We start from the raw sequence: 25,265 nt of genomic DNA on the forward strand, positions 1-25,265 counted from the left end.
TTTAATCTGCGGACTCCCGCGTAAAGCCAGTTGTCCTCCATACTGGGGGTGGGCCTCATCCAATCAGTCGAAGGCCTTAATAGAGCAAAGACTGACCTCCCTGTCAAGCGAGAAGACATTCTGCCAATGGACAGCCTTTGGGCTCAGCGGCGTCTCTTCTTGGGGTCTTCAGGCCTCTGACCTACTCTGCAGATTTGGCCTTCACCAAGCCTTGGCGATCGTGCGAGCAGTTCCCTCGTGATAAATCTGCGTGTACTCTGTTGGTTCTGTGGTCCTGTGTCTCTGGAGAACTTTTTCTCGCTCCCAGCAGCCCGATGGAGTACATGCTGCTGTGCTCCCATTTTGCAGAAGAGGAAACCGGTGTGGGGGGTGAGGGGACTTGCCAAGGGTAGGGCCTATCCCTGGGACGTAAAGCCAAGTCTGTCCCCCCCCGAGATGTCCACACATGGCCCCGACCCGCCTTGGAAAGACCCTCAGCTGGCCAGGTGACGAGAGCAACCACGGCTAGTCCGCTTGAGGCCAGAACCTGTGGCTCCAAGTCCAGTAGGCCGGCTGCCTTGGAGGAGAATCTGTCCTGGCCTGTCGCCATCAGCTGCTTCTGTCGTGTGACACCTCCTTGTCCCGGATCCCATTGATGGGGCGATTGGTGCGCAGGATCTCAGAACTGTGAGGAGGGGATGGAGACTCTGCCCTTGCAGGGCCCCCACCCGGCTGATCCAGGGGCCGCTAGTGATGGGTGCAAGAGGGGGGCTTCCCTCAACAGCAGGGGCAGCCCCCAGAGGGCCCAGGCTGGAGCTCATGGGTGGGAGAGGTGGCGGCTGTGTTTATAGAGGATGTGTAGGGCCCCTCAAGTGTTTCTGAGCAAATGGGGCCATCTGCTCAAGGTCGCACTGACACAGTCGCAGAGTTGGCTTGGTCTATGTGGTCTCCTCAAGCCTGGCATTGAGCTCATTGGCTGTTAGCCGCCTTCTGTGGAAGGACTCGTAGAGGTCACGCGGCTGGTTGGGAGGAGGGCCGGGGTTTGAACCCGCGGTGGGTGCCCACAGCCCATGCTCCCTGCCACCTGCTTCATCGGGTCCCCGATTTCCTGCTGTTCCTCTTCCACTGCCAGCCCCCACCCCGACCCCAACCTGGCACCTTTGCCTGCATTTAACTCGGGCGCTTGGGGGGTGGGGGGCTCACAGCCGTTGCCCCTCTGTTCCTCTGCTCTCGTGCCCCAGGCTTGGGACTGGGGGCTCCTGAGGGCCTGGTGCCTGCCCTCTTTGCATGGCCACCGCAGTAAGTGCCCGTGTCCGCGGTGGCCCAGGGAGCCTCTTCATTTCCCTGCTGTGGTCGGGGGCCTGGCCACGGGGCTGGGCTCAGAGCGTGAACCATTTGACTGAGGCCGGATGTCCCTGCCATTGCCGTCCTTGCGGGCTGCCAGCCGGGCATGCATTCTAGGGAAATGAGGGGCCGCCTGTGCCACCTCCTGGCCTCCAAGCCAACCCAGAGCTCCTGGGGGGCTCGAGGAAGAGGCAGGGTGGAGACCCAGCCTCTTCACAAGCGTGTGTCTTTGTGTTCGTTGATCCACCGCCATGCACGTGGGTGCGGTCCCTGCGTGGGGTCCCTGCCTGTGGTTGGAGCCACGCGGGTGCAGCTTGTGGGTCAGGCATCGTGCCATGTCTCCAGAGCCTCACCGCAGCCCCGGAGGGTGCCCCTGCTCCTCCCTTTTTACAGATGGGGAGACTGAAGCATGGGTGGGTGAACTGGGCCGCCCCCAGGAGATGATCCCCATCTCTGCCTGCCAGGCCTTTGCCCACAGCAGGGCCCCGCAGCACACACCAGGCAGGCCCCGGGCTCAGGTCCCGTCTTAACCCCCGCTTCCCTGAGCCTTGGCTCCCTCTCCTGCCCTCAGACTTGACATTCCTCGGGGAGCTGAGGCTCGAATGGCATGTGCCAGGCCCCGTGCCCTGCTGATTGAGGTGCTCAGGGAGTGAGAACTTGTCATCTTCATCCCGTCCTCACACCTTCATCCCGGATGCCTGTGCCCAGGAGGGATGAGACGCCGGCATCACCGAGCACCTGTTCCTGGGCCAGCTGCTCCCGCCCGTTACCCTGGACCACACGGGCCGGTGAGGGAGGTGGTATTATTTTAACCCCATTTCCCAGATGAGGAAACAGGCCCAGGGAAAGAATACCTGCTCAGTACGGGGGAAGGGGGCACAGCTTTTCCCTGTGGCCATACCAGCACCCTCTCGTCCCTTGCAGGAACCCAGCAGCTTCCGGGTGGTAAGTTGAGGCCCGGCTGTCACTGTGGCTCCAAACGCCCGCAGGCAATCTCAACTCCCTGGTGAGGTGGTTGGCACACCTTGGGTGGTGGAAAGGGGGCCCCCCAGCTGCCCAAGTGCATCAGAATTCTGCTGAGGGCTCAGCCCCGTCCTCCGTCTCCAGGCCCCAAGTCCCCAGGCTGTTGCCCTCAGTGCCTGGGGCCCTTGGCACTGGCCGGGGCAGAGCGAGGGGGCTGAGGTTCTGTTGGGCGTCTGCCTGTGATGAGCATCCGGGTGGGCATTGGGACAGAGCAGGGCTCGGGGGTGGGGGGGGGGACATGCCCGGGGAGCGCTCACAGCCCGTAAGTGGCAGAGCCTGGATGGGAATCCAGGTGGGACAGATCTGAGCCTTAGGAAAAAGCGTTGTCCAGGGTCCAGACCCCAGGCTTCTACGGGGTTAAATCAAAGGGAGCCGTGCCAGGTCCGTGCCAGGTCCGTGCCAGGAACAAAGCCGTCCACACCGTAGTGCGTGGTATTTGCCATCACTCATTGAGCAGATTGCTGACCTATAATCTCATTTCCTCGGCCTCATTGAGGGTGGCTGTGGCCATTTCCTAGGCGAGGAAGCAGAGGGGAGTCCTGGCCCCCGGCCCCTGGGCTGTGCTGGGCCTCAGAGCCCCGGGGAACAGGACCACCCCCTCCCCATCCCAGTCCCCATCCCAGTCCTTCATCTGCTCCCAGGGACACGGTTTCCGGTTCTCTATCCGCCCTGTGGCCTCCTGCAGGGGCCGCACAACCGGCTCTACTTTTGACTTTTAAACTTCTCTCGGAGGAGTGACTGGTGAGGCTGGGGTCTCCGAGGACTGGCCCTGAGGCCTCCCCGGTGACCCTCCTCCAAGCTGTCTCTGAAGCAGGCCGGCCGCCCGCCTGCCTGACCTCCCTAGGGGCGGGGGTCCCGCCCGCCTGCCCCTGGCCCACCTGAGCCAGATTGGAGCTAGGTTTCTAGCTGCCCAATTTTGCCCCCGAGGAGGCAGCAGAGGGAGGAAAGGAGGAGGAGGGGAATACTGCAAGGGTGCGTGGGAGGGGGCCTGGGGGTGCAGAGCAGCAAATGGACAATGCCCAAGTGATTAGAGAGATTGGAGGGTCAGGCGGAGGAGAGGAGCCCCCAAGTCCTGGGTCAGGCCGCTCTTCGGGGCGCCCCCTGTGCTCCATCCACTCTAAGCACCACGGCAGGGGGAGGAGGGGGCTCAGGGCAGCTCCTCCAAGCCCAAAGCAAATGTGGCCAGTTCCTTTCCGTGAGCACCCGTGGGGCCGGCGGGGGGCGGGGAGCAGATGCAAGGCAAATGGGCAGCTTTTTCTGACCCCCTTTTCCTCTGCCCCCCCCCAAAGTGCTTTGCATAAGCCTCTCGTGGCTCTCTGCCATCTAGGCCGCCAGTGGCCACGCAGGTGTGAACGTGGGGCCCAGGGTCTGCGGAGGAGCCTCGAGAATCGAGCCTTGTGCTCCGGGATTGAGTGGGTTTGTCCAGTGCGTGCATCAGTGTCTGGGGCTTTTGTCAGGGTCTCAAAGGGATCCTCGGCCCTGAAAGGTGAGGAGGCACTGAGTCCACCTTACAGCTAGGGAGACTGCAGCCCGGAGACAGGCCGTGACTCGCCCAAGGGCGGTCGGGGCAGGGTGGGCCTGGAAGCCAAGACTCCTGACTCTCTGTCCAGTGCTCCTTCTTCAGATGTTGGTCTTCAGAGAGATCGTCCTTATCGAGGGGGCCCCGTATTCCTTTCTCATTGGAGCCTCTCAGGAGCCACCTCTCCCCGCAGCCCCCATTAGGGTCTTGGATTTCTCGGAGTCACATACTTGCTGTGTGGCTTTGGAGAAGTGACTGTCCGTCTCTGAACCTCATCCTCCTTATCTGCAAAGGGGAGACGTGGCAGGAGCACATCAGAAGGCAGTGAGGATGAAGTGAGATGACGGGGACAGAGAGGGCTCCACTCAGCGCCCGGCACGCCGTGAGCCCTCAGAGCACGTGAGCAGCGGAAGTGACCATGTGCATCACCACCATTGTCCTCCCAGGCTTCGAGGCGTGGACGCCGTGTCCCTGTGTGTCCTGGCTCTGCAGCTCGGGCCCTGATGGTGGGCTCACCTGTGCCCGCTGGGTCAATGGCTTTCTCAGGCTCCCGCGTCTACAGTTTGGGGGGTTCAGCGCTTGGGCCCCTGGGTCTACTACGTTCTACTGGTGGTGTGACTCTTGGCAAGGGGCTTAAGCTCTGAGCCTGCTTTCTTGTTTTAAAATGGGAGTAAACACGGCTGCTGGGACCCCTGGGTGGCTCAGCAGTTTAACACCTGCCTTCGGCCCAGGGCGTGATCCTAGAGTCCTGGGATCAAGTCCCACGTTGGGCTCCCTGCAGGGAGCCTGCTTCTCCCTCTGCCTGTGTCTGTGCCTCTCTCTCTCTCTATGTGTGTGTGTCTCATGAATAAATAAATAAAATCTTAGAACCAAAAATAAAAAACAAAAACAAACAAACAACCCATGGCTGCTGTGCAGAGTGTTTGAGAGAATTAACATAACACCTATGAATGCCCGGCCGACCCCCCAGCAATGCGCCCTCCTGTTACCCCCCACCTGCCCGAGTGCTTGGCACAGTGGGTAGCTGGCCTCGGAGGTGCCAGCAGGACATCCTGGGAGCGTTCTGGGGAGGCCGGGGTGGCCGTGGGTTTGGGGCGTGTGATGCAGGAGGGAGCAGGCTGCAAAGGCAGGGCCAGGGAGGATGGCCGGGCCGGGGGGGGGGGGGGCACAGTCTGCAGACCAGGGGCCCAGAGACGATGCCATAGGCACTGGAGAGTCCCAGGAAGGGATAGAGCAAGGAGGAGATGGAGCCGTGCTCGAGGCTGTCAGCGTGAGGCTCCCAGAGAGGTCTAGAGAGGAGGTGAGGGGGGTCTGAGCTTGGGTGTGGCAAGAGGGGGAGAGGCCTGGGGAGGACCCCGGGGGAGGGAGGGGGCAGAGGGTGAACTCACGCTGGAGCTTTTGACTTGCTGATGAGGAGGGTGGATCTGAGGATGGTGGATCCAAAGTGGGCCTCCCCTGGTACAGATGAGGAAACTGAGGCCTGGAGAGGGGAGAGCCAGGCCCAGAACCCACCCCTCCAGACAGCCGGGCACGGCTCTTCCTTTTGTTTCATGGCTGGGGTTTCCCCTCCCAAGCACTGGTTGGCATCGGCCCAGAGAGGGGCAGGGACAGGCCCAAGATCACACAGATCTTGTGTGTGTCTCCCTGTCATTCTCGCCTGGAGGATGACTCCACCCCAGGAGAGCAGGAGAGGGAGGGGCGCTCCCTCTGGGGCTGCTAAAGATGTCCAGCTCCCTTTCAGGGTAGCTTCACGAAGCTTTGGGCATTTTCAGCAAGGTGTCTGCGGTGCCCCCGGGGCTGTTCATTTCCTTCCAGGAAGGGACAGTGTCGGGTGACCTTTCTCTGCACGCCGCGGCTCCTGCCGTCTTACGTCTTACGTAGGCCCCAGCCCCACCCACCAGGCTGGAATTATGATCTCTGTCTCCGCAGAGGAGAGATCAGAGGTTATTACCTGCCTGTGAGCATGCAGCAAGCAGCGGATGTTGAGTCCGGGTTGGCCGAGTCGGGTGGCGTCAAGCTCCCTCGAGGGCGGACGCACTCCTGGCGGGAACCAGTCTGCCCCGTGAGGTTGCTAGTGGTGCCCCGTGATGACATGGGCGGGAGGGTGGCTCCTGGGCTCTGGGGCCAGGGATGGCGTCCGAGGGGAGGCAAGTCTCCCACCAGCCCTTGAAGGAGGAGCCGGGCTGGGCTGGGCTGGTGGGGGGGAGCATGGGGTTCTCGGTCAGCTTTCTGGGTCAGCCTCCTATCCCCACCGCCCTGATGACCTGTCTGCCTCGTGCGTCCCACAGCAGGTGCCCCAAGGCCCCCGCTGGGCCACGCGTCATCAGGGCTGGCAGGGACCGATGCAACAGTACACGCACAGGGTCTGTGATCCACATGGGTGCCAGGTCTGCGGGCACCCTCCCCGCTCCATCCCACTGCTTGGCGGTGGCCCCCTTGACTTTGTGGAAATCTGCACCTTTCCTTTATGACAGTACGCCCGTCCCGTGGCACACATGCGGTGAGACCCCCGGAGCAGGGGGGTCATTTAGCAGAGCCGAGTGACGGATGGTTGGCCTGACAGGTGGCAGCTGCCCCCTGCTCCCCTCCCAATGTCTTTGCTGTTGTTGTTGTTGTTGTTTGTTTTTTTTTTTTTTTCCTCAAAGTCAGGAACCTCCTGATGTAATATATCGTGGAGATTAAGAGCCAGGCCCTAGAATCTGACTGTGGGATTTAAATCCCAGCTTTGCAGGCCGTGCAACCTGGGGGGGTTTAGACGTCTTCATGCCTCAGTTTCCTCATCTGTGAAATTGGTCTGGCACCAGCCCTGCTTATCATGAGCATTAAACGAGATGGTGAACGGCAAGCACGCAGCATGATGCCTGGTTCTTACTGCCAGTGGCTGCTGCTTCTGGAACACCTGCCATGGGGCCGATGCTACCTATGAATTACTATGTGCCAGGCTCAGCTTGGGCTCCATTTGCCAGACTACTCTGCCCCCTTGGATGAGTACCTGGGTCCTTTGCTCCCAAACGTTTGCGACGTCAGGGGCATGAGACCTGTCCTCAATCGAGAGGCAGAAGGCTATAGGGAGTGTCCAAGTGAGCAGGACATGCTTTCTCTACTTCCAGGTGGGATTCTCCTAGACCACCCAGGTCCCACCATACCCTAGGAAGGGGCCATCCTAGTTCCGGCCCCTTCCTTTCCCCCCAGAGTTCGCAAACCTCTCCACCTGTGCCAGGTGCTTTCCCCGCCCCACGGGCCACGGCGGGGCCACCATTATGTAAATGTCTGTGCAAATCCCCTGATGTCAAGCTGCCAGCTCTCTGATGAGGCAGGGCCACCTCCGGGGACCCCCACTTCCCAGCCATGGGACCCCGGGCCAAGGCGGTCTGCTCCCTATTCATCCTGCTGCAGGTCCTGGCTGAGCCGGCTGAGAACTCAGACTTCTACCTGCCTGGGGATTACCTCCTGGGTGGCCTCTTCACCCTCCATGCCAACGTGAAGGGCACCGTCCACCTCAGCTTCCTGCAGGTGCCCCAGTGCAAGAAGTGAGTCTCCAGTGTGAGGCTGGATGTGGCGATGGGGGTGGGGTGGGAAGCCTGCGCTGGTCCCGTGGTCCTCAGGGGACCAGGCCAGGACCAGGGGCTTGAAATGCTCCTCATCCATTGCAAAATCCCTCATCCTGGGTTATCCCCACTGGCCCCCAGGGAGAACCCACACAGTTCATGTCACTAAGATCTTCGGCAATTGTGTTCTGAAACATGGAGACCTGGTTGGCCCGAAGTCACATCTCTTAATAAAGAGTTACAGGATATTTGAGCCTGGAGGGGTTGTAGAGACCGTCAAAATCACCCCCACCTACTTTGGCAAGTGAGTCCATGTCAAGGCCCGGTCTAGAAACCAAGGGTTATGCCTTTGGAAGGCAGAAGCGTGGTTTTTCTGTCGCAGGTTCTCAGACCGGAGGGGAAGGTTTGCCTTTCTCTAGGGCTGTGGTTAGGTGGGTGGCGGTGCTTCCAGGACGGGAAGGATTTCCTTCACCAGTCTCATGGGGTGGTGGCATCACTCAAGATTAGGTGGACCATCTTCATGCAAGCAAGGGATTATGAATTAAAGACCTGGTGCAGAGAGGGAGAGGGAAAAAGGAAGGGATAAAGGTGATAAAGGGCCAACTGTAAGAAATGCACGCTTTTTGTGATGTTGGGGAAGATCATGTGCTGATTTGAGAGTGGTGAGGGTGATGGTGCCGTGATGGTACCAGGCACATTGTTGAACGTTCTGATGCCTGTGATAATGGTGGGGAGACCAGTGAAGTAACGGGGGTGATGGTGGTGATGTTGATAACATTGATAGCAGTCATACTGGTGATAATGCAAATGGTGAAGAGTATGGTGATGATGATGGTGGTGATGATGGCGATGATGGTGATGAAGATGATGATGGTAATGATGGGGATGGTAATGGTGGTGATGGTGATGAAGATGATGGGGATGATGGGGATGACGGGGATGGTGGTGATGAGGGGGATGGTGGTGATGGTGGTGATGAGGATCATGATGGTGATGAAGATGATGGTGCTGGTGTGACGGTGCTGGCAGTATTGGTAGTGGTGGGCACAGACATGTCACAGTGACGGCAGTGGTGATGATATTGTTCATAGGAATAGTAGGTGCATGATGTGACAGTGATGATAGCGATGGCAGACATGGTAGTGGGTAATGGTGATTGTATCCGTGGACACTGGTAGAGTGGTGGTAGATCATAGGGATGGTGGTAGTGGTGACAATGGTAGTGATTGATGGTAGCACAAGGATCATAATGCCAGACGTGGTCATAGGGATGATGGTGAACCTAGAGATGTGGTATGGAATGGTGACCACGATGTGATGATAAAAATACCAGAATATCCTGGAATGGCGCTTTCTTGGGTAACTCCTGGGCTTTCCTCTGGTAGGCAGAGGAAACAAGCAGGCTCTCCCAATCCTGCCCCTTCCCACTCTGGACCTGCTTCCTACCCCACCCTCCATGGCTTCCCCAGGTATGAAATGAAGGTGTTGGGCTACAACCTGATGCAGGCCATGCGCTTTGCGGTGGAAGAGATTAACAACCGCAGCGACCTGCTGCCCGGCGTGCTGCTGGGCTATGAGATAGTGGATGTCTGCTACATCTCCAACAACGTCCAGCCCGTGCTCTACTTCTTGGCACGGGAGGACTACTCCCTGCCCATCCAGGAGGACTACAGCCACTACGTGCCCCGTGTGTTGGCGGTCATTGGTCCTGACAACTCCGAGTCCACCACAACTGTGGCCCATTTCCTCTCACTCTTCCTCCTTCCACAGGTGAGGCCCTGGCTCCTGGGGGAAGGAGCTGGGGAGGGGGCAGAGGAGGGGTTGTCTAGAGGGCTCGCTTCCCCCCACTGGTCATGAGGGGAGAAGGAGGTGGGAAGCCAGGTCAGGATGTCAGCCTCAACCCTGGGAGGGAAGCCTGGCCTATTCATGAGAAGCCTAGGCTTTGGAGACAGACAGACCTGGGCGTGCATCTTGGCTCTGAGTCTTGGCCATTTTGAGTCATCGAGCAAATCTCTTAACTCTTCTGAGCTTCAGCTTCCTCACTTATAAAATGGGATGATGAGAGGTCCATCCTAGGACTGTCTGAAGCTTAAAGGATTTAACCTCTGTAGGCACTTATAGGATGCAGTAGCTGGTCAATTATGTAATGGTCGTTATCTAAGGCACCTTCCTTGCACAGAAATGAAAACCCAGAAAATGCTCCATATTATCCTGTACAGTTGCCTAGTACAGGGTCTGCCACATAGTAGGTCCTCAAAAAAATGCCATTAGTATTAGTACTATTATTGTAAGCGTCATCATCATCATGATCGAAAATGCCTCAACCAGTTTTAGTTGGTCTAAAACTTCAACACATTAAAGAGCAGCTAGCGCAAGGAGACTTGGCACACAGTAGGTAGTTGCAAATACTGTATTTTTGCTGACACTTTTATTATGCAAAGCACCAAGGGTCTGACACACAGTAGGTGCCTAATAAATGCTAATGTACTTAGGTGAGGCGTCTAGTTCAGGACGAAATTCATTCTTTCATTCCCTTAACAAATATTTATTGAGCTCACCCCCCAGTGGGAGAGACAGGCCATGTCATGATAGGGCTGCTGGAAAGTGAGAAGTGCCGTGCACAAAGGTAAAGGGCAAACAGGGTGAGGGGGGCTGGACAGGTCAGTGGACAGATGGAACGGGGAGAGGGAGGCTGCCGTTGCAAGCAGGGTGGTCGGGTGAGTCTCGCTGGCAATTGGACAAAGGCTTGAGGGAGGTGAAGGGGTGAGGGAGGTATGGAGGTGTCTGGGAGAAGAGCCCTCAGGAATTGGGGGCAGCGAATGCAGAGGCCGGCAGGTGCCTGGATTCGCTCATGGAACCAGGGAGCAGAACTGGGACCAGGGAGAGACTAGGAGGAGATGAAGTCAGGGAGGTGAGGGCTGGGGTCAGTGATGGAGCCTCTTGGGGGCCCCTGAAGGACTCTGACTGTCCCTGCGTGACTTTCAGAGCTATTGAAGGGTTTTCAAGTGCTTGCCGGGTCACCTGGCTGCCGCCACGTTCAGCAGAGACTGTAGGGGGAAGGGTGGGGGGATGCTTTGGTGGCCCAGGCGGGGCGGTGGTGGCCCGGTGAGGCCCTAGCTCATGCGCTGGCAGGGGTCCCCTCCCGCAGATCACCTACAGTGCCATCAGTGACGATCTGCGGGACAAGCAGCGCTTCCCGGCCCTGCTGCGCACCGTGGCGGGCGCGGACCACCAGATCGAGGCCATCGTGCAGCTCCTGCTCCACTTCAACTGGAACTGGATCGTCGTGCTAGTGAGCAGCGACGACTACGGCCGCTACAACAGCCAGCTGCTCAAAGATCGCCTGGCCGCCCGCGACATCTGCATCGCCTTCCAGGAGACGCTGCCCATGCCGCAGCCCAACCAGGTGGTGACGGAGTGGGAGCGCCAGCGCCTGGAGGCCATCGTGGGCAAGCTGCAGCAGAGCTCGGCGCGCGTCGTGGTGCTGTTCTCGCCAGACCTGATCCTGCACAACTTCTTCCGCGAGGTGCTCCGCCAGAACTTCACGGGCGCCGTGTGGATCGCCTCCGAGTCCTGGGCCATCGACCCGGTTCTGCACAACCTCACCGAGCTGCGCCAAACCGGCACCTTCCTGGGCGTCACCACCCAGAGCGTGCCCATCCCGGGCTTCAGCGAGTTCCGCATACGCCGCACCTCGGTCAGGCTGCCTGAGCCCAACAGGACCAGCCTGGAGGCCACCTGCAACCAGGAGTGTGACACCTGCCAGGACACCACCGCGTCCTTCAACAACATCCTCATGCTCTCTGGCGAGCGCGTGGTCTACAACGTGTACTCGGCTGTCTACGCCGTGGCCCATGCATTACACAGCCTCCTGGGCTGCACCCAGGCCTGCTCCAAGGACGTGGTCTACCCCTGGCAGGTGAGGCCCACCCCGTGGAAGGGCAGGCATAGAGTGGTTGTCATGGAGACGCTGGGTGCACCTGCTGGGCTCTAGCCTCCCCATTTCATGCTGGGTTCTGGGCAAACTGGCGGGAGAGGTCATGGGACATGCCCTGCCCTCCAGACACATAGAACCAGAAATCCTTCATGGTGACAAAACTCCTTTTTAAAAAAAAAAAAAAATGTAATCATCGCCATCCAAGGTGGCCTGTCCTGGGAGGAGAATTGGGTGAAATTCCCTGGAAGGGAGCCTGGCAGGCCGTGGTGGCCCCAGGTCCCCTGCCATTTCTCCTGGTAAGAGGCCTCGGGGGCCACTTGGGTACTCCCTCCTCTCTCTGAGGCCCTACTTGAGGTTTACGCACCTCCTCTCGTTCCAGGTTTGTGTTGTCTGGATTCCAAGCTGGAATTTAAACCTGTGTTTTTCTGACTTGCACTTACACACACGCACACCCAATCAGGAAACCCTCGTGGGGGTGAGAGATTTTACTGAGGAGCAGAGGAGCAGAGGGGATTCACATCAGAGACGTACACCTCATACCTAATAACCCGGCATCTCTGTGCTTCAATGGCTCCTTGGCTGTTTCGTGGTTTAAGGTTCAGGCACTCCTCCAACCCTTGCCTATATTCTGTCTTTATTCTCTGCTTCCTCCCCTTTTTCTGGATCCCCGATCCCCAAATACCTGTGCGCTTCCTTCCCAGAGCAACCTCACTCTTTAAAAAAATTCCCCCTCCTTCTCTTAATCTATTTATTTGTACCTCTGTACCCCACAATCTCAGAGCCTAACCTTGCAACCCTAAGAGCTTATTTTCTCTAAAAATGCAGTTATTCTTTAAAAGGAATTCTAGTGCCAGCCAGCTAGGCATTGTATTTGTTATGGGTGCTGCTGTGTTAATAATACACGTAATTATCATGGGTGCTTTACTGTTTATTTGAGCATCAGTAGGCCCCGAGGGCCTGGTATACATCGCCCTACCCTGTGGCCGTCCTATGAGGTTGATAATCTACAGAGAGGAGGACTGAGACAGGGAGCCAAGGTGACCCAGCGGTGATGGTTTCAGAGGGAAGCCGCAGCCCCCAGCTTTGAGCCCTGGTGGGCCCTTTGACCCCCTCGTGGTTTTCCCACTGTGCTCTTCAGCTCTCCCAGGCACAAGTGCCAAGAGCTGTGATGAAGGACCCGTCAACTTCTTCCCTCTCCTAACAGTGAAGACCAGAGAGCACCAATCGTAGCAACCAGAACACCCTGCCCATTTACTGCACACGCACTACGTGCAGGCCCTGGCTGGGCCCTGTGGGAGCACCAGACCGTCCCCCTAGGAGGGATGGGGACAGCCAGTAAGCTCTGTCTCTGCTGAGTGCAGCAGGAGGGAAGAGTTGCACTGTGGCGGCAGTGGGTTGGTGGGGGGTGGAGCGGTGTGCAAGTCACTAGGAGTCCCAGGAAGGCATGGGACATTCCAGGAGGGGATCGGTGGCCTGGTCGTGTGCTCAGCTCACTGTAGCTGAAGAACGGGGCAGGAGGGGAGCCGCAGGTGACATCGGAGGACATTCTGTGCCCGATGAAGTTGGTGGTGCTTTGTTCTGGATCCAGGAGGAGCCCACGGAGAGTTTCAAGCCAAGCACTGAGATGCTGTTTTTGAGACAATTCATCAAGTCAGGTTGGGGTTGAGGCGGCGGGGGGATAGGGACAGGAAGCAGGGAGCCCCGCTCATCCTATGCAAACGTCACCCAGGGTTTCCACTGGTGTGAACGGTGTCACCATGGGAATTAGGAAATGATGCCTTTTTGTGCGGACACGTTGGACCACGATGCCTTTGGCTTGGGGTGGACGCTGCCCTACAACAGGTGCATGGCTTGGTGGGGTGAGGGAGCTGGGCTCCAGCTGTTCTTCCCCTTTGCCTTAATGGGCCCCCCACCCTGACGCTGGGTCATGCCATGCCACCTTGTCGATTTTTGTGATAAAACCCCAAATTTTTATTGTCTATTTATTTGCTTTCTTGTTTATTGACTATTCCCTACCCCACCCCCACCCCCAAATGTAGGCCGAGAAAGCAGGGACTTTCCTTCCTTCTTCCTTCCTTCCTTCCTTCCTTCCTTCCTTCCTTCCTTCCTTCCTTCCTTCCTTCCTCTTTCTTTTCTTCTTTCCTCTTTCTTTCTTCTTTAAGATTTTATTTATTTGAGAGAGAGAGAGAGCATGAGCAGGGGTGGGGGAGGGACAGAGGAGGAACGAGAAGAGAAGCAGACTCCCTACTGAGCAGGGAGCCCAATGCTGGGTTCGATCCCGATCCCGGGACCCCGAGGTCATGACCCGAGCCGAAGGCAGATGCTGAACCAACTGAGTCACCCAGGCGCCCCAAGCAGGGACCTTTCAATCCTATTTAGTGTCGTATCCCGAGCTGCTGGAACTGGGTCTGGGTCAGAGCTGACGCTCAGTGAATGTTTATTGAATGAATTAATGAATGAACAGAGGAGCACTTACTGTGTGCTAACCCCTTATGTGATTTGCCATCTACCCCCAGACATGCTGTGAGTAGACACTGTTACTTGATGATTGTTCTCCCACATTAGGTCTAGAGAAGTGACGATCACCCAACTGGGGAGTGGCCAGGGCAGCAGCGGGGGTGGGGTGGGGTGGGGTGTGGGGTGGTAATGAGGTACAAGGGCAGGGGCAGTGGGGATGGAGAGGCCTCAGGTCACTGGGATACTCGAGGATGGAGGCTGGGAGGTTACGCTGCCCGTGGTGTTGGAGGGCTGGTGGTGCACTCGGGGGCACGCTGGGGAAATCCAGGCTGGCAGAGGGCAGAGGGCTTTGGCGGTCCCAGGGAAACTGTTCAGCAGGTTATGGAATCATAGAGGGTGGGGGTTGCAAGGTCTTAGAATCTCCAGGTCCAATATTTTTGTTTTACAAATGGGGGTGGGGATGGCGCCCTTGTGGCATTTGCCACGTGCTCGCCATCCCGGCATCTCAGGTACAGTCCCTTTGTCCGTCTGTCGGGGGGCAGAGCTTGGTACTTAGGTTTGAATCCCAGCTTTGCCACCACTAGCTCTGCAACCTTGGGCAGGTTATTTAATGCATCCGGGCCTTGGGTTTCTCATGTGCTAAGCAGAAGGAACACTAAGCACCGTGCTGAGCTCTGGAGGGGACTGACTGCGTTGTGTGTCCATGACCCGGTGCAGATAGAAGCTCCATGTCTTCCTCTTTCTCCTCCTCCATGTCTGACACCAGTGTCTGGACAGTGATAATCCAGGCCTCCTCCCCGTCAGGAGAGTTGCAGGGAGGATCCTTTCTGACCCCTCCGTCAGAGGCCTGGAATCCAGGGTTGCTCAGCCCAGCCTGGCCAGGTCAGTGCGGGGATGTGGCCTGGCCACCAGGACCTGGCTCCCTATGGGCCTCCACCATCCTCACCCCTGCCAGAGGCCCACCACCTGTGAGGAGCCTCCCTCCTCTCAGCTCCCGAGACCATTGCCCCCAGTCGCAGCACCATGTGCAAATTCCAGAGACTTCCAGAGCCTGACTCTGCGGTCAGGGTGGGAAGAAGGTGAGGGACCGAATCCCTTGGCTAACTGTGTGTCGGTCCCCGAAGGGAGGTCTCCCAAGATACAGCCCAATAGACTCTCTCATTTATGGTGGGAAAATCTAGGAGCCAGATTGATGAAATATCTAAGTTGGAAGTTCCTTCAAGGGGTCAGCACAGAGGTTCAGTGACTTGCCCAAAATCACACAGCAAATTGAGGAAAGAGCTCAGATTGGAATTCAGGCCAGAGGATGCCCAGTCCAAAGCATGTTCCAGTTTGTACCAGCTTCTGCATGCTCAGAGCGACGGAGGACGATGACACGGGGAGAGACTGGAGACTGGCCTCTAACTGCGGGGAGGCAGGAAGCCCCCAGAGGGACAGGGGCAGGTGTAGCTGACCAGGGCAGGTGAGGGAGGCAGTGGACTCGAGCTCAGCTATGGGTCCCCGAGGGGTGGCCGAGTGACTTCCAGGGAGAAGGAATAAGATCCACACTTCGGCGGGAGGTGAGTACTTACTCGTGTTGAGGCACCGTGCTAAGTTCCCAACATAGGTAAACTCTCATTTGTTGCCTCTGAGCCCAGGAGACAGGGTTTTTGTCGTCCTGCTTTGCTGAAGAGGAAACTGGGGCTCACAGAGGTCAGGCGACAGGTGCAAGGCCTCATAGCAGGTGGCAGAGGTGGTGTCTAAACCCAGAGTATCCGACCCCAGAGCTGGAGCTCTCAGCCACCACCTCCCGGGTGGCCCCCTTCTCAGTCCTCTTGCCCCCTTGTCCCCATGTGGAAGTCAGGCTGGGGGGATGGGAAAATTTCCCCCAGGTCCGGCCCCAGCTCTGATGCCAGCCTTTCCCTTTGGCCCTTCTAGCTCCTTAAGGAAATCTGGAAGGTCAACTTCACCCTCCTGGGCCACAATGTCTTTTTTGACAAACAAGGGGACGTGCTCATGCCCATGGAGGTCATCCAGTGGCAGTGGGACCTGAGCCAGAACCCTTTCCAGAGCATCGCCTCCTACTACCCCAAGCTGCGGCAGCTCAAGGCCATCCACAGCATCTCCTGGCACACCGCCAACAACACGGTCAGCTCTCTGAGGGCTGGGGCTGGGCACCGGCTCACCCTGGGGTGGCGAGGGCCCTCTGGACCCGAGATCTGTCACTGACAGCGGGTGGGGGGGGTGTCTGTGCGGTGGGGGAGCATCTAGGCCCAGTCCCTCCCGTTGATAAGCACTATGGGGGCCTAGGGTTTCTGGCTCCCTGGGACCCAGGGGCTCAGGGGCTGTGCCCAGTGAACGTGTGCTGGACACGCGTGTGCTAAGGACTCAGTTCTCATGTCAACCGTTGCTGGTTCTCCCCGCACTGTAGCTGTACCCTCAGCTGCGTCTGGCAGCTCACCTGTCGTTCCAAAGCTCCTCTGTTTTACCCTCTTAGATGCATAACAAGCTGTCAGAGTGGTGGTGGTGTGTGGGGACGGACAGGGACCCAGCCTCGTGCGGAGGGGGAGGGGATACAGAAGCTCCAAGAGCCTTCCTCATCTGCATCCTCTCCCTGCCCCATCCCCTTTATCCTCAGTTCCCGGGGTGCTTGGTGCTGCCATTTCAGAGCGTGGGGATTTCTATGGAGTTGGTTGGGTGGGGGTCTTGATTAGTTTGCTGCCCACTGGGGACCACAATCTGGGGGGGCGCAAACCCAGACATGTAATCTCGTGGTTCTGGGGCCTGGCAGTCCGACAGCAGTGTCAGCAGAGTTGGTTCCTTCTGAGGGCTGTGAGGGAGAATGTTCCGGGCCTCTCTCCCAGCTTCTGGTCATTTGCTGGCCTTTGCTGGCTTTCCTTGGCTGGGGTGGTCCTGCCCGACCTCTGCCATCACCCCCATATGACATTCTCCTTGTGGATGAGTCAGTCTCCAAATCTCCCCTTTTGTAACGACATGGGTCGTATTGGAGTAGGGGCCCACCCCACTCCACTAGCGCTTCATTTTAGCTCATTACATCTGTAACGATCCTATTTCCAAATAACATCACATTTGGAGGTCCTGGGGGTTCAGACTTCAATCTATGAATTTTGAGGGGACACGATTCAACAAATAACAGCATCTTCGCTCGGGTTTCTCCCAGAAAGCAGAGCCTGAGGCAAGGGTTGATGTGCAGATAGTTTATCCCAGGATATGCTCCACGGAACAGGAGTAGGTGGTGGGGGAGAGGTCATTAGGAGCAGAGGAATGTTCTCAAGCTGGGCACCGCTGCGAGCTCAGTGTTAGCAGGACCTTCTGAAGGGCCACTTTAGAATGGCCCCCAAGGGAGGGAAGAGGGTGGGATGGGTCCATGGGTCTGTACTGCCCCTGCCTCCTGTGGGGGGGTCGCCCCAAGGGGCGTTAACTCCCTGTGCTTCCGGGTCACAGATATGTGAGTGCCCAGCAGTTTCTCATGAGCATCTCACGCCATGGCCCCGGGGCAGAGAGAGAAGGAGACTGAGTGTCGCTTAGATGAGGTGCTGACAGGCAGCGCCTGCATGGAGTGGTTGCTGTGCCGTAGCAGGAATAAAAGGAGGTGGGCCTGAGAAAACGTGAGGGAGCCCACAGAGACGTCTACTCCTCGCTGCTCTCACTGCGATGATGTCCCTCCCTGACCCAGTGGGGTGGAGCCTGGAGGGCGGCAACCAGCCCAGTGCCCTCACCGGGAGCTGAGTGGACCTCCCCACAGGCCCTGCTGCTGCAGTGGGGTCCCCGGTGGAGCGTCTACTCATGCCTCCCTCCTGCCACCCACCCCGGAGTGTCCTTCGCCCTCAGCCACTTGGCCGCTGGGGTGATCCAGACATTCGTCCCCAGGTGTCTGAGCCCCTGGTCATCTTGTCCTTGATGGCCTGTGGTTGTGGCAGTTGTCCAGCGGCAGTAACGACCGGGCCACTGCAGCCAATCTCCCGGATCCCAGACCTACTCCTGCCCGCCCTCCCGTGTGCCAGCGACTGGCTCTTCTCGCTCTTCCGAGTCACTTACCTCCTCCTTCCTTGGCTGTCTCGTTCGCTGGCATGGGGCCCCTGAAATGACTATGGGGGCAGCAGACAGCCTTTGCTGTCTGCTGATGGAACCATTCCCTCTTTGGAGGCCAGAAGCTGCATTCTAGCAAGAGTCCGGGCTTGAGGGGATGAGACACTCCAGTCCCCCGGTGAGCCCCCGAGAACTGGGGTGAGCATGGCCAATCCTTCCGTGGTTGCTGAACCCCCGTATTCCAGCTGTTGGGGTCACAGTGCTATGTACCAACCTCCCATTCAGTGTTTACATCTCACCCTATAGGGCAGTGGCCCTACTCCCAAGGTGGTGTCCCCACGCCGGTACCCGACCTGAGCCCTTAGTGTGCCATCCTGTCATCTTAATAGGTTGGGTACATCTAGGCAACCGGTATATGTTGGGACCAGTGGATCCGGGGGTCACATGCCCGTGTCACACCCCGTTGGCCGTACAATAGGTCTTTTGTCTGATGTGATGTTTTGGGGGGGACCCATGACGCTAACTCATTCAGTCGTAAGTCCTTGGATCGCGGCTCTGCCCTGCGGACCGGGGAGGCGAGTTCTCACACGGGCGCATCAGTGGATTCCTCGGGGAAGAAGACAAGACACCCGGTGTTGTAGACGCGCCCGCGTCTGTGTGGAGTGGAGGCAAATCCAGGGCTCAGCGTGGTCTCCAGGCTGCAGAGTGAGGTGCTTGGCAGTAGCACCAGCTACGCCGACCAAGGGGGGGGGCCCTCTGCAGCATCCCCGACACTGTGCCCCCTCTGTGGCCCATTGCGTGAGCCCCGGGGGGGCCCAGGGCGGAGGCCAGCTGACTGGTTACAGCGGACCAGCATGATGTTCTGCAGAATGTCGGAGCTATCTAGTTCCGTGTAGACCAAACCCTGATGGAGACTAGAAGAGTAAGCTTCGCTCTGCTGTAAGACCATAAATGTTGAGACTTAAAACCATAAAAACAACTAGAAGAAAACATGGGGCACAAGTTTCATTTGAGAGCTTTCTTCTCTTTTCAGTAGTCACTGAGAGAGATATATATTCCTCTAAGTACTGTGTTCACTACATTCTATAAGTTTTGCTATAGATTAATTAAAATAAAAAAATGGTAAAAAAAAAAAAACCCATAACATCACATTTACCACTTCAACCATTTTTCCCCCAAATTTTTAAATTGTGGCAAGATATACACAGTTTTACCATCACAACCAAGTGTATGGTTCAGTGGTATTAGGTACGTTCACATTCTTGCGCTATCACCACCACCCTCCACCTCCAGAACGCATCACCTTCAGAATGGAAACTTTATGCCCGTTAAACACCAACTCCCCACGCCCCCTTCTCCCCAGCCCTGGAAACCACCGTTCAACTTTCTGTTTCTATGGATTTGACAAAAGAACCTCCTATACATGGAATCACACAGTATTTGTCTTTTTGTAAGTGGCTTATTTCACTTAGCTTCACGTCCTCAGGTTCATCCGTTTTGTAGCCCGTGTCACAATCCCTTGCCTTTTCAAGATGGAAGAACCCATTCAGCCAGTGGATCATGATTATGAATAATCCTAATCCAATCAAAACATCACAGTTCGCTCATCTGTCCGTCTGTCGATGGACATACTCGGGTTGCTTCTACCTTTAAGCTATTGTGAACAATTCTGCTATAAACGTGGGCGCCCAGACATCTCTTTGAGAGTCTGCTCTCAATTCTTTTGAGCATACACCCAGAAGTGGAAGCTGGGTCATGTGTTCGTTCTATTTTTAAATTTTTTGAGGGACCCCCATATTGTTTGCCACAGTGGCGGCATCATTTTGCATTCTCAGCCACGGACAGGAGATTCTAGTTCCTCCATATCCTCACCAACACTGGTTATGTTCTGGTTTTGTTTATTGGTTTATTTGTTTTTACTTATTTATTTATTTATTTATTTATTTATTTATTTATTTTTTAAATAGTAGCCATCCTAATGCGTGTGGGGTGGTCTCTTGCTGTGGTTCTGATTTGCATTTTCTGACTGCTGATTGAGCATCTTTTCATGCTTATTCGTTGTTTGTATCTCTTCCTTACAGAAATCTCTATTCAGGTCCTCTGTCCCTTTGGTTTTTTTATTTTTTATTTTTTTTTATTTTTTATTTTTCCTCTGTCCCTTTGTGAATTAAGCCATTCTGTTCTAGGGGTTCTTTATATATTCTGGATACTAATCCCTTGTCAGATATATGATTTGCAAATATTGTCTCCCATTCTGTGTGTTGCCTTTTTACTCTCTTGGTAATATCATCTGAGGGACAAGAGTTTTAAATGTTCATGAAGTCCTGTCCAGGACACCACGGCCAGCTCCAGCATCATGACACTCGGGCCCTATGTTTTGTTTTCTTCTAGTTGTTTTTATGATTGTAGGTCTCCCATTGAAGTCATGGTTCCATTTTGAGGTGATTGTGTGTCGTGTTAGGTCTAACCTTATCCTTTTGTATGTGGATATCCAGTTTTCCCAGTACCATTCATTGGAAAAATGATTCCCCCCTGCACCCCACCCCCAATGGTCTTGGAACTCTTGTCAAAAACATCATTTGCCTCTATATGTGAGGGTTTGTGTCTGGATTCTCTATTCTGGTTTATCGGTCTGTATGTCTGTCTTTATGGCAGCACCATGTTGCTTTGATTACTGTAGCTTTGCAGTACGTGTTGAAATCAGGAAATGTGAGTCATCCAGCTTTGTTCATCTTGGAGATTGCTTTGGGGACCCCGGGTCTCTTGAGATTTATCTGAATTTTAGAGTAGGTTTTTCTATTCCTGCAAACAAAAAAGAATCATTGGGATTTTGGTAGGGATTGCATTAAATCTGCAGATTGCTTCGGGTGGTATTGACATTGTCGCCATGTCGAGTCTTCCAAGGCATGAATGTGGAATGTCTTTCCATTTACTTAGGTCCTAATTTCTTTCGGAAATGTTCTGAGCTCTTCTCCTCTGTTTCACCACTGCCTGTTTAGCGAGAACCACCACCGTTTGCCACCTGAGCTATTGTGACAGCATCCTACCTGCTCCCTGGCTTCCGCTCTGGCCCCTCACGGTTTAAACTCATCATGGAACCTGGGACAATCCTGTTAAAAGGGACTCAGATCCTGTCATTCCTCTGCATGGAATCCTCGCCTGGTTTCTCATTTCACTCAAAGTGAAAGTCCAAGTATTTCGACGTGACCTCTTTGAACTAATCTGCTGCTGCCCTTCACGTTGGTGCTCAAGCGACACGGGGCTTGCTGCTCAGTGACCATGCCACGTCCCTCTTGGCCATGGGGCCTTTGCACAAGCTGTTCCCTCAGCCTGTGCAGATCTCCTTGTGGCTTGGTCCCTCACAGCCATTAGGTTTCTGCTCCAGTGTCAGCCGCTCAGTGAGACCACCCTTGCCCCCCTTGTTCAATTTTGCAACCAGCCCCTCCTTTGCGTTCCACCCCCTCTGCATGGCTCTGCTTTTCCTCCTGGTATTTATCACCGCTTGTCAAGTGACATATTCAGATGTGAACTGTGTCTTTTCCCTGTGAAGGTGTTCATTCCTTGGGAACAAAGACGGGGCCTTGTTTGATTTACTGCTGTATTCCCAGTGCCTGGCTCAGTACTTTTTTCAGTGAATGAATGAATGAATGAATGAATGGAGTGAGTGAATGAATAGCAGGTTGAGAGTCCATGAGTAAGAGAGGGTTAAGTTGGTTACTTAGGGTAGAGTGAAGAGATGAGTTCGGGAGGTGGTGGGGTTGTGGGGGGAGGATACATGGCAAGGGGGTGGTAAGGCATAGGTGTGGACAAGGTGCTCACGTGTGTTGGTGTGCACGTGTGTGGTCCTGTTGGAGGCAGAGAAGACCCCTGACAGCCTGGAGAGGCTGGCGGGGGATCAGATGTTTTATTTTGTCTGATGGAGAGTCTCTGAGGTTCTTCCAGGAACAAGAAAGCAGGAGAACAAGATGTCTGGAGGTGTCATCTGATGACCACGTGCAGGAGGGATGACGGGGGTGGAGCAGGAAGGCAGGTGACCTCTCAGAGGCAAGAAAGGAGGGGTTCTGGGGCCAAGTGGTCCCATTGTGGCTCCCCTTGTGTGGGCCCTGGCCCTTCATACGCGCGCTCTCATAATACCCTCCTGTTTGGGCATCAGGATGATTTTTGTGCCACCTGAATCTGGTTGGGCTGCTCCGCCACTCAGGAACGATGGCTTCCCACTGCCCCTCCATCCTTAGCGTGACACACAGGAGCCTCCAGGATGTGGCTCTCCCACCCTGCACCCTTCTCCCAGTGCCTGCTGACTCCCTTCCATCCCCCAGCTTCATTGCCTTTACTGTTCCCTCTGCTTGTAATTCATCTGTGTGTTCACTAAACCGGGGTGGGGGGGGGTCCTCTATTCTACAGAAATTGAGCGGTAAGAACAAGAGACATGGCCACTGCCTACCTGCTCTTATTCAGCTGAAAACCCCTGCCGCTCCGCAAAGGCTGTGTCAGACTCTTAGATGCACATGGCAAAAAGTGGTGTAAGCACAGAGTGAAGTCGTTGCTTCCCATCATTGAAAACTCCGGGGGTAGACCATGAGACTTCAGGCACGGATGGATCCAGGGTCTCTCTCCAGAGCGCGGTCCCTTCCTTGGGAGTGCTCCCCCTCCATGGAGGCAGGTGGCTGCTGGCAGCCCCAGAGTCACATCCTGTCTGTTTGGCAACCTCAGGAAGTCTCTGTCTCAACGGTTGGATGCTGTCATGGGAAGAAGGTGGATCAGGTGTCAGGAGGCCAAACTAAGAGGGTCCCTACAGACGTCCAGTTCTAATGGCAACTCCTGCTCCTTCCCCATCCCAGACGGGGGCCAGGCTTCCCTCCCCAGAGCATCCTGCTGGTTGGTCTCAGGGCCTCTTGTCCTCCTCCCTCCAGATCCCCGTGTCCATGTGTTCCAAGGACTGCCATCCTGGCCAAAGGAAGAAGCCTGTGGGCATCCACTCCTGCTGCTTCGAGTGTATTGACTGCCTTCCTGGCACCTTCCTCAACCGAACTGCAGGTGGGACTTGCAGACCCGCACCCCTGCTCCCCACCCTCAGCCCTGCCCTGCTCTGAGAGCAGGGTCTCTGGAGTCTCCCCCACAGGATGTAAGTGTCCAAAGGCCAGGGACCATGTCTGATTCCAGCGTATCTCCCTCAGAGTTGGTGTAGAGAAAAATCTTCAATGCTCACTGCTAGGGAGGGTGGGAGAAGGTCCCCACCAGGCAAGGCTGTCACTGGTCCCCACTCCACGCACATGTAGCTGAGGGCTCAGGGGTGTCAGACCAGAGAATGTCCATTGGATGGATGGATGGATGGATGGATGGATGGATGGATGAGTGGGTGAATGAATGAATAAATGAATGTCTCGGTCCATAGAAGAAATGTTTCTGGCAGACGGGGACAGGATCTGGTTTATCTCTGACCTCCCAGTGCCTAGTGTAGTGCAGAGCGTGTCATGTTTGCTCAGTGAATGTTGATTGAGTGACATCCTTGATCAGAAGAGCTCATACCTCCCCCTATAGATCACAAACGCCGGGAAGGTGCGGAAATGCCTTCTCTCCGTCTGTTTTAGTGTTGAGCACCGTTCACAGCTGGGACTTAAATTATTTTTTTCGTGACTTCCTCATCAGAGTACTTACCGTGGGCCCAGCAGAGCCCAGAGCCCAGAGTAGGTGCCCAACAAAAATTTGTTGCATGATTTCACAGGCTGTTCCCCTCCCAGTTGGTCGGTAGCCTGACGGCAGGGGGCTGGCTAGGTGTCGCCCACGTCTCTGGCCTCCCACCTCAGGTGCCCATCACCCACTATGGAGGGTGTTCGAAAAAAAAAAATTTGTTGAAGGAATTCTTTGGACCAATGTGTGAATGTCTATGCCACCTGAGGGTAAGGTCTCAGGAGCAAGGAATTACAGTTGTTAGGATCCGAGTCAAGGGAACCTCGGTTCAAACCCTGCCTCTGTAATGACCACCTGGCTGAGCCTCGGGTTACTCATCTGTGAAATGGGGTTGCAGGGAGGAGCTGATGGGCCAGTGGGTGTAAGAGGTGCAGTGAGTGGTGGAGGTTAGGCCGGTAGGCGTTGCCCTCAGCTCGCCCCCCACCCCCGAGGCCTGGCCCGGGGCGGGTGCAGAGGATGGGGGTGCTGCCAAGTGGGCGAGGCTGACGGGAGCTGCCGTGGCTCTTGCAGACGAATTTGACTGCCAGCCTTGCCCGAGTTACGAGTGGTCCCATAGGAACGACACCTCCTGCTTCAAGCGGCGGCTGGCCTTCCTCGAATGGCACGAGCCCTCCACCATCTTTGTGGTTATGCTGACCATCCTGGGCTTCCTCAGCACCCTGGCCATCATGGTGATCTTCTGGAGGCACCTCCACACGCCCGTGGTTCGCTCGGCCGGGGGCCCCATGTGCTTCCTGATGCTGGTGCCGCTGCTGCTGGCGTATGCCATGGTCCCCACGTACATAGGGCAACCCACGTTCTTCTCGTGCCTCTGGCGCCAGACCTTCTTCACCCTCTGCTTCACCATCTGCATCTCCTGCATCACCGTGCGCTCTTTCCAGATCGTCTGCATCTTCAAGATGGCCAGGCGCCTCCCGCGCGCCTACGGCTACTGGGTGCGCTGCCACGGGCCCTACGTCTTCGTGGCGTCCTTCATGGTGCTCAAGGTGGTCATCGTGGCAGGCAACGTGCTGGCCACGACCGCCAACCCTACTGCCCGCCCCGACCCCGACGACCCCAATATCATGGTCCTGTCCTGCAACTACCGCAGGGCGCTGCTGTTCAACACCAGCCTGGACCTGCTCCTGTCCGTGGCGGGCTTCAGCTTCGCCTACATGGGCAAGGAGCTGCCCACCAACTACAACGAGGCCAAGTTCATCACCCTCTGCATGACCTTCTACTTCACCTCCTCCGTCTCCCTCTGCACCTTCATGTCCGTCTATGACGGGGTCCTGGTCACCATCCTGGACCTCTTGGTCACTGTGCTCAACCTTCTGGGCATCAGCTTTGGCTACTTTGGTCCCAAATGCTACATGGTCCTCTTCTACCCAGAGCGCAACACGCAGGTCTACTTCAGCAGCATGATTCAGGGCTACACCATGGGGAAGGACTAGCACCGCCCACTAGGGCTGCCCAGGGGGCCCAAGGGCTCAGCCGGGGGGAGACGCAGACGGGGTGGGGAGGTGGAGCTGGGTGCAGGTCGCACTTTCCCGGTAGCTGTTTGGCTTGCTAGGCCCTGCCGCCCATTCTAGGAAACCCCACCCAGGGTGGGGACCCTACTGGTCTCCCCGACAGAGATGGATTTGAGCAGCCTACAGTCTCCCTCTGGTGGTCACAGCGGGTGCAGGCTCGTTCCCCTCCCTCCTGTTCGCGGGGAGCGAAGGCTGGGCTGCAGGGGCTGGGACGGGCTGCGGGGCGG

At 56.3% G+C, this 25,265-nt stretch overlaps 1 protein-coding gene across 1 annotated transcript; it reads left to right on the top strand.

The window, feature by feature from the left end:
• Positions 1 to 7,213: 7,213 nt before the first annotated feature.
• Positions 7,214 to 24,960, top strand: TAS1R2 (taste 1 receptor member 2). Its single transcript, XM_026011895.2, has 6 exons — positions 7,214 to 7,395; positions 8,883 to 9,183; positions 10,562 to 11,332; positions 15,725 to 15,934; positions 22,750 to 22,873; positions 24,038 to 24,960. The coding sequence occupies exons 1-6, from the start codon at positions 7,214 to 7,216 to the stop codon at positions 24,958 to 24,960; spliced, it is 2,511 nt and encodes an 836-aa protein (XP_025867680.2).
• The last annotated feature ends 305 nt before the right edge of the window (positions 24,961 to 25,265 follow it).

This window comes from Vulpes vulpes, chromosome 2 (genome assembly GCF_048418805.1).
Source record: "Vulpes vulpes isolate BD-2025 chromosome 2, VulVul3, whole genome shotgun sequence".
Lineage (NCBI taxonomy): Eukaryota > Metazoa > Chordata > Mammalia > Carnivora > Canidae > Vulpes > Vulpes vulpes.

Excerpts from the sequence above, each read along its gene's own strand:
- TAS1R2 (XM_026011895.2), top strand. The coding sequence starts at position 7,214 with ATGGGACCCCGGGCCAAGGCGGTCTGCTCCCTATTCATCCTGCTGCAG. Across the intron at positions 15,935-22,749 it reads GGCACACCGCCAACAACACG|ATCCCCGTGTCCATGTGTTC; the intron begins GTCAGCTCTCTG and ends TCCTCCCTCCAG. Across the intron at positions 22,874-24,037 it reads CTTCCTCAACCGAACTGCAG|ACGAATTTGACTGCCAGCCT; the intron begins GTGGGACTTGCA and ends TGGCTCTTGCAG.